The sequence below is a fragment of the Euprymna scolopes genome, chromosome 5, assembly GCF_053919585.1.
Source record: "Euprymna scolopes isolate OS-2025 chromosome 5, ASM5391958v1, whole genome shotgun sequence".
Taxonomy (NCBI): Eukaryota; Metazoa; Mollusca; class Cephalopoda; order Sepiida; family Sepiolidae; genus Euprymna; species Euprymna scolopes.
In genome coordinates, this window is record NC_136486.1 from 22,547,521 (window position 1) to 22,563,721 (window position 16,201).

The 16,201-nt window shown below is 34.2% G+C and overlaps 1 protein-coding gene across 1 annotated transcript in view; it reads right to left on the reverse strand.

Moving 5' to 3' along the window:
* The window catches only part of LOC145276737 (peptidyl-alpha-hydroxyglycine alpha-amidating lyase 2-like), a 117,402-nt gene that overhangs the window by 47,304 nt on the left and 53,897 nt on the right, over positions 1-16,201 (reverse strand). Inside the window, exon 2 of the mRNA XM_080127962.1 lies at positions 9,176-9,348. Coding sequence (XP_079984088.1) covers positions 9,176-9,348 — 173 coding nt within the window. The remainder of the gene's footprint in view (positions 1-9,175; positions 9,349-16,201) is intronic.

Here is a 16,201-nt window from a genome sequence, read left to right on the forward strand (position 1 = left end):
TTGACACTAGACTTTAAGATGAGCATATTGGAATTAGGAAGGAAGCAATCCTGGTGTGTTGGTCTGATGGAAATTCAGGGGGTGGGGGTCGACATAAGAATCCGTTGTCTTCTGAGCATCTCTACCTTTTTTAAAATTTTATTCCTTTGAAGATTGTAATGCTGGGTATGGGACAGCAAAACCAGCTGCCAAGATTGCCCTGCTTTTTATTGAAACCAACCGAGAGCTCTTTTTAGTATCCTCGCTGTTCCCTTAAGTGCAATTGTCTGGATCTCTTTTGCACTTGGTTCACCAGGAATATTAGTTAGGTATGACTTCAGGTTTTTCTTCATAAGCCCTGTGGCACCTATAATAACCGGTATGTGATAAGACGTGTCAGGTAGGGCGACACACACACCAATTCGAGTAAAAATAGTAACGTTACTTCTGTGCCATTTCTTTGTGTTCTCGTCAAGTCATCCCTGTCTTTGCACGAACCTTGCTGTTCCCGATGTGGACAGTAAAACCCGCAATTTTGAAGATCAATAGGTAGTTGCGATCAACGAGTGATATTTCATAGAGACCAGACCATCATGAGGTACCGCTTTTATAAGCTCTATGGCAAGAAAATATAATATTACCGAAGACACATCAGAAAAGCACACATCAGAAAAGACACATCAGAAAAGCACACAACAGAAAAGACACATCAGAAAAGCACACAACAGAAAAGACACATCAGAAAAGCACACAACAGAAAAGACACATCAGAAAAGCACACATCAGAAAAGACACATCAGAAAAGCACACAACAGAAAAGACACATCAGAAAAGCACACATCAGAAAAGACACATCAGAAAAGCACACAACAGAAAAGACACATCAGAAAAGCACACAACAGAAAAGACACATCAGAAAAGCACACAACAGAAAAGACACACCAGAAAAGCACACATCAGAAAAGACACATAAGAAAAGCACACAACAGAAAAGACACATCAGAAAAGCACGCATCAGAAAAGACACATCAGAAAAGCGCACAACAGAAAAGACACATCAGAAAAGCACACAACAGAAAAGACACATCAGAAAAGCACACAACAGAAAAGACACATCAGAAAAGCACACATCAGAAAAGACACATCAGAAAAGCACACAACAGAAAAGACACATCAGAAAAGCACACAACAGAAAAGACACATCAGAAAAGCACACAACAGAAAAGACACATCAGAAAAGCACGCATCAGAAAAGACAAATCAGAAAAGCACACAACAGAAAAGACACATCAGAAAAGCACACATCAGAAAAGACACATCAGAAAAGCACACAACAGAAAAGACACATCAGAAAAGCACACAACAGAAAAGACACATCAGAAAAGCACACAACAGAAAAGACACATCAGAAAAGCACACAACAGAAAAGACACATCAGAAAAGCACACAACAGAAAAGACACATCAGAAAAGCACACAACAGAAAAGACACATCAGAAAAGCACACATCAGAAAAGACACATCAGAAAAGCACACAACAGAAAAGACACATCAGAAAAGCACACAACAGAAAAGACACATCAGAAAAGCACACAACAGAAAAGACACATCAGAAAAGCACACATCAGAAAAGACACATCAGAAAAGCACACAACAGAAAAGACACATCAGAAAAGCACACATCAGAAAAGACACATCAGAAAAGCACACAACAGAAAAGACACATCAGAAAAGCACACAACAGAAAAGACACATAAGAAAAGCACACAACAGAAAAGACACACCAGAAAAGCACACATCAGAAAAGACACATAAGAAAAGCACACAACAGAAAAGACACATCAGAAAAGCACGCATCAGAAAAGACACATCAGAAAAGCGCACAACAGAAAAGACACATCAGAAAAGCACACAACAGAAAAGACACATCAGAAAAGCACACAACAGAAAAGACACATCAGAAAAGCACACATCAGAAAAGACACATCAGAAAAGCACACAACAGAAAAGACACATCAGAAAAGCACACAACAGAAAAGACACATCAGAAAAGCACACAACAGAAAAGACACATCAGAAAAGCACGCATCAGAAAAGACACATCAGAAAAGCACACAACAGAAAAGACACATCAGAAAAGCACACATCAGAAAAGACACATCAGAAAAGCACACAACAGAAAAGACACATCAGAAAAGCACACAACAGAAAAGACACATCAGAAAAGCACAAAACAGAAAAGACACATCAGAAAAGCACACAACAGAAAAGACACATCAGAAAAGCACACAACAGAAAAGACACATCAGAAAAGCACACAACAGAAAAGACACATCAGAAAAGCACACAACAGAAAAGACACATCAGAAAAGCACACAACAGAAAAGACACATCAGAAAAGCACACATCAGAAAAGACACATCAGAAAAGCACACAACAGAAAAGACACATAAGAAAAGCACACATCAGAAAAGACACATCAGAAAAGCACACAACAGAAAAGACACATCAGAAAAGCACACATCAGAAAAGACACATCAGAAAAGCACACAACTTTCCCCATGAGCCACATCTATATACACATGCCTTCTAGTACAATATTTCTTGACCATATTAGAGAAAGTCGATTCGCCGTCTTTGCCTGGCATCGGCAAGCAAAGAAGTATCAAGCACAAAACCACAAATAAATGGAGTAAAAGTAGTCACATTAATGTTGTGCCATTGTGTGTTCTCGTCAAAACATCCCTGCATTTGCATGACCCTTGCTCAGTGTCGAGGGTAAAATCTGCAATCTTTTAGGTTAAGAGTTTTTCTGTTCTTATTAAGTATTCCTTTCCTACTTTCTCTTTCATTTATGTTGTTTTGATGATGTCCGCTTCCAGAACTCACAAATATTTGTAGGTGTCATGTTAACCTAGTATCTTCACCTCTGCTTGTTTTGATAGTTCCATATTCTGTTACATCTAGTGTTCCCCTTCGTATAACTAGCAGTGCGCACTTTTCCATACCAAATTCCATTCGGATATCCTGGCTGAAGATTCTGATAGTGTTTATTAACTTCTCTAATTCCTTTTTGTTTTTTTGGGGTTTTTTTTTTTTTGCAAAAAGTTTCAGGTCGTCCATATACATTAGGTAACTCATTCTTTCGACTGTATTAATAAACTTGTATCCGGCTTGGTAATTCCTTAATGTTATAAAAAGGCATCATGGCTATGATGAACAGTAGAGAAGATAGAGAATCTCCTGAGAAGATAGATGTTTGTATTTATATCTTAGTCTTTCAGCTATCAGGTCACGTCTCTATGCGTTAATTGTAGCAGTACTTGAAAGCGGAAATCACAAAATCCGATGTGACATGGACAAACATACAAACAAACATAAACCCATAATGTCATAATAGTTAACAAAAAGAAAAATCTTTCCAGATTATCGATTTCACCGTTTCAGTAAACCATGGAGGGAATATCAAGGAAACGGAAAGCGAAAAAATACACGGAACTGGCCAGAGAGTTGAAAGGGTGATAAAAAAGGGATATAAGTGATAAAAAAGAGACATAGGTGATTAAAAAGGAATATAGGTTATAAAAAAGGATATAGGTGATAAAAATGGATATAGGTGATAAAAAGGATATAGGTAATAAAAAAGGGAGAAAGGTGATAAAAACGGATATAGGTGATAAAAAGGGAGATAGGTGATAAAAATGGGATATAGGTGATAAAAAGGGGCATAGGTGATTAAAAAGGGATATAGGTGATTAAAAAGGGATATAGGTGATAAAAAAGGAATATAGGTGATAAAAAAGTGATATAGGTGATAAAAACTGATATAGGTGATAAAAAAAGGATATAGGTGATAAAAAAAAGACAATTTAACACCACTAGGAGCACTAGGAACAATCACGAAAAACTAAGATAAAAAGAAAATGGGAGAAATTGCAATCAGAGGGATGATCGAGAAGATGCAACAGAAAGAAATAATGAAAACGCTTGTTGAAAAATAAATGCATGCGAAGACTAATAACCATGAGCTACAAACGCTAACTGGCCATATAGAAACTGTAACAGAAGCAAAAAAAATAAAATAAACTAAAAGAAAAAGGGGGGGGACCACATGGAAACAAGAAAGCTGAAACCGTATAATCGTAAGTTAATCCCCCCCCCAAAAAAAATGAATAATAGTGCCGGCATCAATTGGCACCACACCACATAGTCGAGAAGGGTCGAAGAGAATGGAAAGACCGAGCACTAAAAGCATTAACCAGATTTCCACTGGGTCCTTGTAAAGGTTTATTGTCACTTAAATTCTAGAGATGACCAATGGTCATTGCTAGCCAGAAGTCAACAGCAAAACGCTGTTGCGATGATGTAAATTCATTTGCAAAGGTTATCGAAAGAGGTGAAGAGTACTGGAAATCTGAGGAGACTTGCTGTCACCCAGACTCCAGAGAAGACTACTGGTCGTTGTTAGTAAGCGATCTCTCTTGATGACCTGTGTGACAACTTCTAGCGAAGAAGAAGAAGAAGAAGAAGAAGAAGAAGAAGAAGAATCAGCAGCATCATCATCATCATCATCATCCTCAAGTACGAAAAACCACATAAAGCCATACATAGCCTATATAGACATTTTTTTCCGATCGCGACATTTAATATTTACCCCATATTTTTATGTTTGTTTAGGAATTTCCTGTAACTTGTCAGCTGACTTTTGTCAACACATATGGCTTTAAAGAAAAGTTTTATTTTTCTTAATATACTAGAAGGTCGCCCAGCGTTGTCCGATTCTAAAATACGTTTGAATATGATATATAAATTTATGTAGATTTCGTATTCATTATTATAGAGCCAATACTTTTATTGATTATTATATTGTATCCAATATATAGCAGTGATTTTAAAAGTTAAAAAAATATATAGCTTGCGCGCTATCAGCTAGACTCGAAACCAAATCATCTAGAGTACTAGCCTTAGTTGTTACCATTTGAGCTATCCTTAGATGTATGAGAAATAGTTAAAAATGAACTGACTTTAACGTATAAATATATATTTTCACATGCGTACAAGAGCACTTTAAGTCGACTTACGCCTGTTCCAGCTTGTTTTTTCTCAATTTGGAATGCTTAGCAACTATTTTTACCAGCTACAAAACATAAAAGAACGGTCCAAAAAAAAATGCAATCATTTGATCCGCCTCACGTCGCTTTGTGACCTTGCGTCTCAGAAGAGATACATTTAAAAAAAATGGAAACAGATAGACACACATAGTCAGTTTTATAAATTAGATTTCATCGTTGCTTGTCAATGAATAGCGTTTTGTTTGAACTGTCAAACTCTACATTTGAAGGTGTTTGGAGGTGTGTGTTGAGCAAAAACACAAAAAAAGAGGTAGTAGAAAGGCAGGTTCGAAACCATACAGGGAAGGAGGAAAAGAACGGGGGGGGGGGAAACGACATAGGTTTAAGTTAAGGCCAGACAATCGAAAAGAGAGGATGACTTTCGAAAATATCGGCTAATAAAGCGACCTCCCTGTAGAAAAGTGCCCAGTTAAGGGTGAAGAAATTAATGTTTTTAGCCAATTTTTCAGGATTTGTCGTCTGAAGGGTCGAGCTTCAAAACGATACTGATCTTGTGAAAATCCGTCGCATCTGTCGAAAGTTTTAGTGGGATATGCAAACATACATACATACATAGATTTATATATTGGTAGCTCAAATTTTCGACCCAAACCGATTAAAAAGCTTGCCCTATCTCTAAATACCCATTATGTCAAATTTCAAATGTTTAGACCAGAAATTGTCTGAGTAATTTGGTAGAGACCGCAGAGATCAATTTTTTTAATTTGACCCCTATTATGACCCCCTAACATTTATTGTTTTGGGCTCAGCTCAAATTATTAAGTTAGAGCCATGTCCAAGGAACCTATATCTGAAATTTCAAGTGTTTAGACCCAAAATTGGCGGAGGAGTTTGGTAGAGTTCTCAAGGGTAAAATCATTAAACTTTGACCCCTTAACAGTAAAATTTCTGTCCGAAAACGGATCACAAAGATTTTCCCAAATGTCAATATCCTTTATATCTAATTTCGAGTCTGTAGACTTAAAATTGACAGAGTTATTGCGTAGGGAAATGTACACAGACAGACACACAGAGACAGACGGACAGACACTTTCACTTTTATAAATATATAGATTAACTGTTTCGTAAGCCTACTCAACGCTCCTACGGCGTTTACTCGACTTTTGTTTCCTTTCGTTTTTCCTCTTCTTTGATCAACAGTAAAGCCCGAAACACTGAACAATAAGATGTAGATCTTATACCTGTGACTTATTGTTAAGTTCTAGTTACGACAAGGTGAGGCAATCCTATCGCACTTCAAACATGTCACGTGGTTAGTTGAAAAAAAAACATTTGAGGCTGTGTGGTAGTTTCAAGATTTTGTATGGATGCCTCATAGACCAGATTTCAACTCATCAAAATTCTTTCTGTGCGGGTACCCAGAACAATCCCGAAACCGAAGGCAACCACATAAAAGAACGTCAGAAGCACACGACGATCTTGAAAGGGGCGATAATAATGATGAATCGTATAATTAACCAAAGTGTAATTTTAAAAAGTATGATACTGAAAGTATTCATCCAATTAACTGCTATTAATAACTTGCCACGACGGTTTATTGTGTCTGAGTAAGTTCATTTTTTCCTGAAATAGGTCAATCAAATTATCATTGCTTAAAAAATGTGTTGCACCTCAAGAAATATATATAGCTAAATATTCGTCATCTCAAACAAATCCTTTGGAAAGATGATGACGTTTTGTTATTATGACTGAATTTTCTAGACGAAGATGGATAATTTATATTACGAGTATTTTGATAATTTGTATTATTTGATCATTTTTATTATTTTGATAATTTATATTATTTGAGAATTTGGATTATTTGATAATTTGTATTATTTGTATTATTCCTCAGGTGTATATTGTTGAAATTCGGGAATCTTTCTGACCAATTCGGGAATCTGCACTCAATTTCTAAAGCTTTTTTTAATCAACAGGGATAACATGTTCTTGTTATGTCAGCCATGGCCGAGTAGAAGTAATTTGCAATTGTATGTTTAGTATCGCCTGCACTAAGGATTTAATCTTCATCCTTCAGAAGATTTTCACTTTATATATGACTTTTTATCTGGTACTTGCGGACTTTTACCCAGTTTTAGCTGACAGAACGAGAACATGCTACCGCTGTGGATTAGATAAAAGGTCTCGTTCGAAATTCCATGCAGAGTTCCGAGTTCGACAAAGATTTCCGAGTTCGACACAAAGATTCCCGAGTTCGACACAAAGATTCCCGTGTTCGATAGAAAGATCCCAGAGTTTGACAGAAAGATTTTCGAATTTGATAGAAAAATTTACGAGTTTGACTGAAAGATTCCCGAGTTCAACAAGATACAGCTGAATAACATCGGAGGTTACATCAGCTGAAACGTTCTGAAAACAAGACAAGAACAATAGTGCGAACGATCTTTAAAAAAAGGTTTGCTTTGATGTTTTAAACACAACAAACAAGTTACCGCCGAAGTTTCATTTAATTTTTTGCGCAAAATTAAGAACCTAGTCACATAGAAAAGAATTATGACGGGCTAAAATCTGGACTATAAAACACCCATTAAAAATCAGTCTTGAAATTGATCATGCATCCGCATTTGAGGCTCATGTATTTCTTAGAGGGGGGGGGATATTTTGCATGTTCATTTTCTTTTAGCTAAAAATAAAAAAATATAGTTTATAATCTATATAAATAAAAATGTAAAATGTATGTTTGTTCGTAACCAACAATATAAACAACCACTGGGCCGACTGCTTAGACATTTTGATATAGTATTTTCATCGTACCCATGCGTGTTTTTATTTATCTCTTTTTAATCATAACATTATACTTAATTTTTATTTAATAAATTGGGTGGTTTTCTTTGTACCGATGTGGCCATTTTTTTTACTTGGGAAAATATCACCGCTCGCCGATGATTCGCCAGTCACGTGACATCACTAAAAGGAACTTTATGTCTCGCTTAATGTAAACAGAATGTGTTTACAATATGGGCATATTAGAAATGTTTCACAAATTTTAAATGGATAAAATTTAATCACGTGATTATTGAAAATGTAATCATGTGATCAAAATTTAATTTAAATTAACTACATGTGGTCGCTTTTCTATCAAATATTCATCGAAAATGGAGCAGCAAAGCGATCATTGTGAATCATGTTTTTACTATTCAGGAAATAAAATATTCGCATGGAATTTAACGTATATTTATTCAGTGACTAATGAAATTCCTATTTCAGTCACCTAAATTAGTTAGAGTGTAATGAGTTTAGGAATTCAATTCTCTCTCCTCTGATATTGAGCACGTAGTACAATGGGGAAAGGAGTGGCTGGTTACTTTTAATGCATCTAAAACCAAGCTTCTATCTTTACATCATCAACATTCTGATCCACATCTGGCATCAATTGAGATGGATGGCTCTCGTCTTCAGGAGGCCTCAAGTTTTGACGGGCTTCTGGGCTTGACCTTTGCTCCTGATCTTAAATGGAACACGTGAATTAGGTCTGTTGCCAAGGCCGCTGGAAAAATGGTGGGATCTTTCTATCGATCCGGTAGATATCTCACTGCTGGTGCTATTCTCTATCTATATAAGAGCCAGGTACGTCCAAGGGTGGAATATTGTTGCCACATCTGGGCAGGAGCTGCTAGAAGGGACTTGCCCTGCCTTGATAGAGTTCAAAATAGACTTCGTAGCCTCGTAGGAGATGTCCTTTTCTCTTCCTTGCAACCTCTATCTCACAGAAGAGATGTTGCGAGTTTGTCTCTGATGTATCGTTATTTTAATGGAAAGTGTTCAACTGAGCTTCAATCTATGCCCCCCCCTCGCCAAACTTTCACAAGAAACACCCGTCTAGCAGAAAACACTATCAATAATTATAATTATAATATATAAGTTATCAAATCTACCAAATTTTCATTACTAATGATTACTATATTGTCCAATGTCTACTGTACACTCTTTAACCCTTATCCTTGAGTGGCCTCTTGGCCTTGATAAGTGGCGATGCCTATGTAAAAAAAGATATCCAAACCTAAATATTGTATTCTAGTCCTTAATTATGATGATTGACAATGAGAAAGTTATAAGTGGACGTACCGAATTCCCCATTCGCGTGTCCCTCTGTGGAAGACGACAACATCCCCTCGGGTGGTCGTACTGAGACCAGTCACTTGTCGGACAGTTGAATCTCTCCATTCCGGCCAACTCTCAACACCCATCAGATTATTTGGCCATCGGACTTCATGGGCAAAGTCGTCCATATTGATTTGCTGAAAAGATTAAGAAAACAAAACGTTTTAATAATGACGTTAAAGTACAAAAAGATAAACAGTCATCGCTGTAATTAACTGAGGTCAGGTACTTGACCTCTGTTTAATATAAAATTGTGATGATTAAGTAACTGTCTTTATTGATTTTAAATTTGACATCACATCTTATGAGATGCTTTTATTCATCAGCCGTTTAGTCTGTCACGCTTCAATATATGTCTGAAAGTGTACATCTAAAATGCAAAATGAAAACATTATACTTCGTCAGTGTTCGCCGAAATATATATATTCTTATAAAACACGGATCCGAATTGGCGAAAAAAAAATCAAAAAAAAAAAGAAAGAAAGAAAGGTTTGAAGTTGAAAGATAGAAAAAAAAAAAGAAAGAAAGAAACGTTTGAAGTTGAAAGATAGAAAAAGAAGAAAGAAAGAAAAACGTGTAGATCAACAAGGTAAGCAGAAAGTAAAAAGGCAGAAAACATTTCATAGGCTGAAGACGGGGGTTGTATTACTTGCTATTTGCTTTCTCAATTCCACAACGTACTTGAAATTGATTCGCCCCATACATTTGTGAGGCGATATATATATATATATATATATATATATATATATATATATATATATATATATATATATATATATATATATATATGGGGGCAGCATGTTTTCATTCAGACAAGTATTGTTGAATCTGATTGTTCGGAGTGTTCTTACTTAATCAGCATCTTTAGTAATTTTTCAATTTTTCGAATTGTCGTCCGTATTTCTCGGTTGAATCGGCGCAAGAAAGTTCCATAGTCGTCTTTTTCCATCTGTTTTTCTTTTGGTTATGTTTTGCAAGTACTTTCGACTGAGTTTTAACAATCGTCTTCAGGCAGTTTTGATTGTTGTTTGTTTAAAAACTTGGATGCTTTTATTTTATTATAGTTGAAATTATATTCAAATTTCTTGAACTAGTGAAGCGTCTCGTGTGTAAAAATCAAACAAAAAAACACAACCAGTTGATGAAACCAATGCAGTCTATCAATTCAAATGTCCAACACTAATAGCTATATTAGACATACGACTAAAATATTGTCCAGACAAGTGACCCTACACCTTTCTGACACAAGCTCAATTTACCAACACCTAATATATATGTATGTATGTACACACACATATAGTTACACACACATATATATATATATATATATATATATATATATATATATATATATATATATATATATATATATATATATATATATAAACAACACTAGCGAATAAATACTGGGAACACAAAGAAAGCGGACATTCGCCGGTAGTCGAATGGAAAATAATAAGACAAGCTACCACGTGTAGGCATTTAGACGACCCATGTAAATTATGCCTTCATGAAAAATTTACTATCCTGTACTTTAAAGAACCCCAAAATCTATTAAACTGTAGAAGAGAAATAGCAAATAACTATGTTCACAAAATAAAATTTACTCTAGGATAGCGATACAAAATAGTTTTAAAACTAACAAAAACAATAGAAAATAAACAAATAAATAAATTAAATAAACATGAATATACATAAACGATCATACATATATGTATGTATATATATGTATATATATGTGCATATATGTATGTACACATGTATATTTATACATAAAAAAAGAAAGAAAATGTCTGCCTTAAACCACTAAACTAGTTTTAAAACAGATCCTTTGTTCGATAAAATGCATGCCGATTGGCTGATAGGAAGGGACGCGGTGGATACTAGAAAGCTGATTGGCTAACTAAAATCCTCAACAGAAGAGGACCATATAAAAACGATAAACAACCACAGAATTCGCGCATAAGCCTGACGAATCCTAGAGTGGATGAAACGCCGAATATTCAGTGTAGCTTAATCGCCATATATATTTTATAAATTACTATATATATATATATATATATATTTATATATATATATATATATGTGTGTGTGTGTGTGTGTGTGTGTTGTAATGTAAGTTATAAATTATTATAAAAAAACTGTGAATTCTATACCATCTTGTGAATCAAACCTTCAAAACAATTGTACATTTATTTTAACCACATTCTTAACACGTTTAAAAAAGTATATATTTTACTCTAGTGATTATTATATTGTACCCAATATATAGTAGTGATTTCAAAAGTTTTAAAAAATGACTTACAGAGTACTTCCACGTGCACATACACACACTCACAAACTAAATCACACACACACACATACACACACGCACAGAAACACACACACAAACATATGTATATTATTTGTTTTACACAAGTTTTTATATGTCGCTACATATTCATGAGCGTATTTCGGTCAGCCAGTTATAAGTAATTAGAGACCTCATCAGGCGATATTGCTTGTACAAAAGTAGAGTCCATAATGAAAATAGGAAAAAATTCCAGCACATTTTAATCAGGAAGTTAGTCAGAAACATATCTTGCTCTACTTCGATATTGAGCACTCTTGTATGAACCACATTAAAATCCATTGATTGCTTCACCTCTTGAAAATATTAACTTGGACAATTTCCTTTATTTCACCTTTCCATTGCATAAAATTAAACTATATTGAAACCATATTACTCAAATTCATGCCTAACACCTGTGTTCCAAATATCAGAATAATCGGTTAATTAGTTTAGCAGTTAATTCTATAAATATAAAAGAATGTATGCGCTTCTTACGTGGGCATTTTAATGCGCCTTTCAAATAAAATCGTTCGTTTTTCAATACTGATCATTATTCATTGCTTAAACAAGTCCTGTATAGGTTACTCAATATATATACAGTCCATTATTGAGCACGGTTGACTAATAACAAATTGGTTTCTGTTTAACGAAATATAGACTAAATTAACCTTCGTATCGACATAGGTTGCACCGTCAACATATGTACGTATGGCACGTTTATAAATTCATATTCGTGTTCACTGGAATTGTGATGGCAACACTTGTCATTTTTTTCATCGTGCAGCAGTTGCATACCAACAGAAATTTTTGAGAACATTCCATACATTCTCTGTTACAACCAATCAACATTATCGATTTCTCAGGGAATTTCCTCGTTTGTCCTATATGTTCTCGTCCCATTTCTTTTACCCCCCCCTCCTGTCGCTCGCATTTAACCTTGTCGCTATTTCTGGCTCTTTTTCTCTTACTCTACCAATCTTTCTCTCATTCTACCCCCTCTCTCTCTCTCTATTTATCTCGCTATCTATCTATATATCTATCTATCAAGCTATCTTAAATATATGCACACACACACACACACACACACACACACATATATATATATATATATATATATATATATATATATACATATATATCTCCTTTCTCTCAATCACTCGCTCTTCACTCTCTATCTTTTCTTCTACCCATTCTTTTGTCCCGTGCACTAACTCTTCTCCCTTTTCTCTCTCTATCTATCAACACATTCTCCTCTCTCTCTCTCTCTCTCTCTCTCTCTCTCTCTCTCTCTCTCTCTCTTTATATATATATATATATTGTCTTGGAAGTTTATAACCTTTAAAACTATACAAAAAAGTTATTTTTATCATTCGTTAGAAAAGTATTTAGTCAGTAAGTCATTCAATCACCTGCAATTACTGCATAAACTTGCTCTCTCGAATTCACTATAGTACCAATAATAATATATATTTTTAAGGGATCATCAGTTGTTTACCATGAAACACTGTTTCGGGGATTAAAAAGCAAAACAGTATATTACATCATGGCTCACCAGCAGTGTTGATCAAACACAACCTCCCTTAATCTTAGGAAGAAGACATGTTACAAATATTAGATTTAGTTTCGTATTCTTAATTACTTTATATATATATATATATATATATATATATACATATATATATATATATATACATATATATATATAATTATTTCATTTAATCACATAAATTAATATACAAAAATATCATTTTATGCGTAAATTTACGGTATTGGCTTCAACAGTGCTCGATACATACGTAGAGCTATATAGTAAGTTATGTAAATATATAAGGCAATTAAGCTACACAGAATATTCCGCGTTTTATTCTCGTGAGAATTGTTCAGTCTTATAAGCATAAGCCTGACGAATTCTCACGAAAATGAAACGCGAGATATTCTGTGTAGCTTAATTGCCATATATATTTTCATAAATTATATATATATATATATATATATATATATATATATATATATATATATATATATATTCTATTTTCGCCCCCAAAAAGGTACAGTGCCACTCTCATATAGGTGACTACTATCTGGGACATAAGTTGCAGGGATACTATGAGCAGCGAGATGTCTGTTCATATTATACTTGAACTTCTGCATGTCAGTACAGTTGGGAAAGCATGAACCCGGAAGGGAGTTCCAAAATCTAGCAGTTCTGGGGAAGAGTAAAAGGCCTTCTTACATCTAGGGATCTGTACTGTGTAGGGGTGGGATTTTGCTGCTTGTTAGGTTTGTCAATGTATTTACGTCGAGGAAGTAGGAGGGCTTGTAATTCATCAGAGCATCTACCATTAAAATACGTGTAGAACATGTAGCCGGATGCAACATTTCGTCGATAGAATATATATTTATACGTATATATTTTGCGCTACGAAACAGACACTGTCAAGAAATGTACACTGAATTAAAGGAATAAATTATGAGATGGAATATAGTCTTTTGTCATTTATTCAATATATTGCTCTGTAATTATATTGAGCTTCTTAAATAAGATTGGTATATATTGTAAGGAAATAAAATATATTCCCACATATATATATATATATATATATATATATATATATATATATATATATATATATATATATATATATATATATATATATATATATTATATACCGTTTTTATTTAATGTGTTAAAGCTGTTACGAACAAACTAATGGGAAAATTCAGGATAGAATAAAAACAAAGATTTAGACAAAGCTGTTAGTGTTTGAGTTTTAGCAAAATTCTAAACCCTCTCTCTCTCTCTCTCTCTCTCTCTCTATATATATATATATATATATATATATATATATATATATATATATATATATATTTAAAGTTAAATTCTGTAAATTAAAACATTTACGAAAAATGTATTATTCAACAAGGAGTACAAAATTTAAAGTTTTTTCTTTAATCCATGGATTTTCAACAAATGGCTCATCCCATCAGAGGCAATGTTTTTAGTAAAATAAAGTTTATATTGACATAAATTTTGTTAATTTTTATATGGACTTTAATTTTAGAATATTTTACAATCTATAATCTCAAAATATTTCAAAATTTCAGTTAATTATAATATATATATATATATATATATATATATATATATATATATATATATATATATATATATATATATATATATACAATTAAGTGTATTGAACTAAAAACAATATCAATATGCTTTTTCAAAAGGGCTCAATACATATGCAATGCCATTATAAGTGCAATTATATGAACATAAAAACCCTGCGGCAATTGATCAACGTTTCGACTATGTTAGTTTTTGTGGGATCCTTGACGAGACAATTAACATCGTCGAACGTTGATTAATCAGCGTAGGGTTTTTCTTATGTTCATATAATTTCACGTGTGTGTGTCCTCTCTCCAATACTCCCTTCTCTTTCCATCACTATAATTTCTCTTTTTCTCTCTCTCTCTCTCTCTCTCTCTCTCTCACACACTCCCCCTTATATCTCTTCCTCTTTTTGTAGCTTATCCTTTGCTCTATCGAAACATCGTACACTTCATCATTACAGACAGGTACGCTCAGTATTTATGCGTCCGGGCATTTTGCCAATTTCGCGCGCTTCTTTGTCAACGTGAAACTAGTCATGTGATTTAAAATTGATCAATACTCTACCCATTTTATCCTTTTCCTTTCTTATATTTGTATTTTTATGTTTTGGCGTTTCATCTATGTTTTTTATTCTTTATTGTTATTTTCTTTTATCCTTTTTCCGATTTTTGTTTTGCGCTTCAATCTTAATACCATTTTTGACTTCGATTTGACTGTGTGGACAAAAGAATTTTTTGGTAAAAATGAGAAAACGACGTCGTCGCGATTATGATGCCAAATTGCAACCAATCAATTCTTTGTCTCGAATTCCAAGCATTCCATTTCACTGCACATTGCTTCACCTCCCCTTCCCCATATATATGCGTCCCTTGTTTCCTTTCTTTTCTTTTTAATGTTTTAACCTGTGCCAAACATTGGAATGTCGCTTATGCGTCTTTCTTTTGTATCATATCTTGAATTCAGTCGGATTAGCTCGAGAAAAATAGGATCATCATCATCATCATCATCATCATCATCATCATCATCATCATCATCAATCAATCAGTAATTTCTTAACGTGTTCTATAAAACGTATTAGGAATGAACGCGCGATTTCGTGACATCTCTTTCAGATGATACTAACACCAATCATATATACGTTGTGTTTTTAGAGGCGGCGAACTTTAATTGCAGATTTAGCAACTATCAGTTATTTTGAGTTCAGCTTGGTTTGGCAATTCATCATGAAGAGACTAACACCCGCGCAGTGTTTGCAAATTGCAAATGATACGATCAATTTACTGAAAGAATCATTTGATGGACGAATAAGTTCACAAAAAGGACCTGTCAACTAGCCACCTCATTCAGGCGAATTATTCCCATTAAATTATTTCCTTTGGTGATTGTAACGCCCCTGTCTACGCTGATGAAGCAGACACAATAGACTACTTACAAGACAACATTCGATGCGCTATTGCCAAGATACCGCCTAATATATGCGCCGAGTTTATGAAAATTGGATCTCTAGATTACGCCTTATATGCGCGTACGGCGGGGTAAT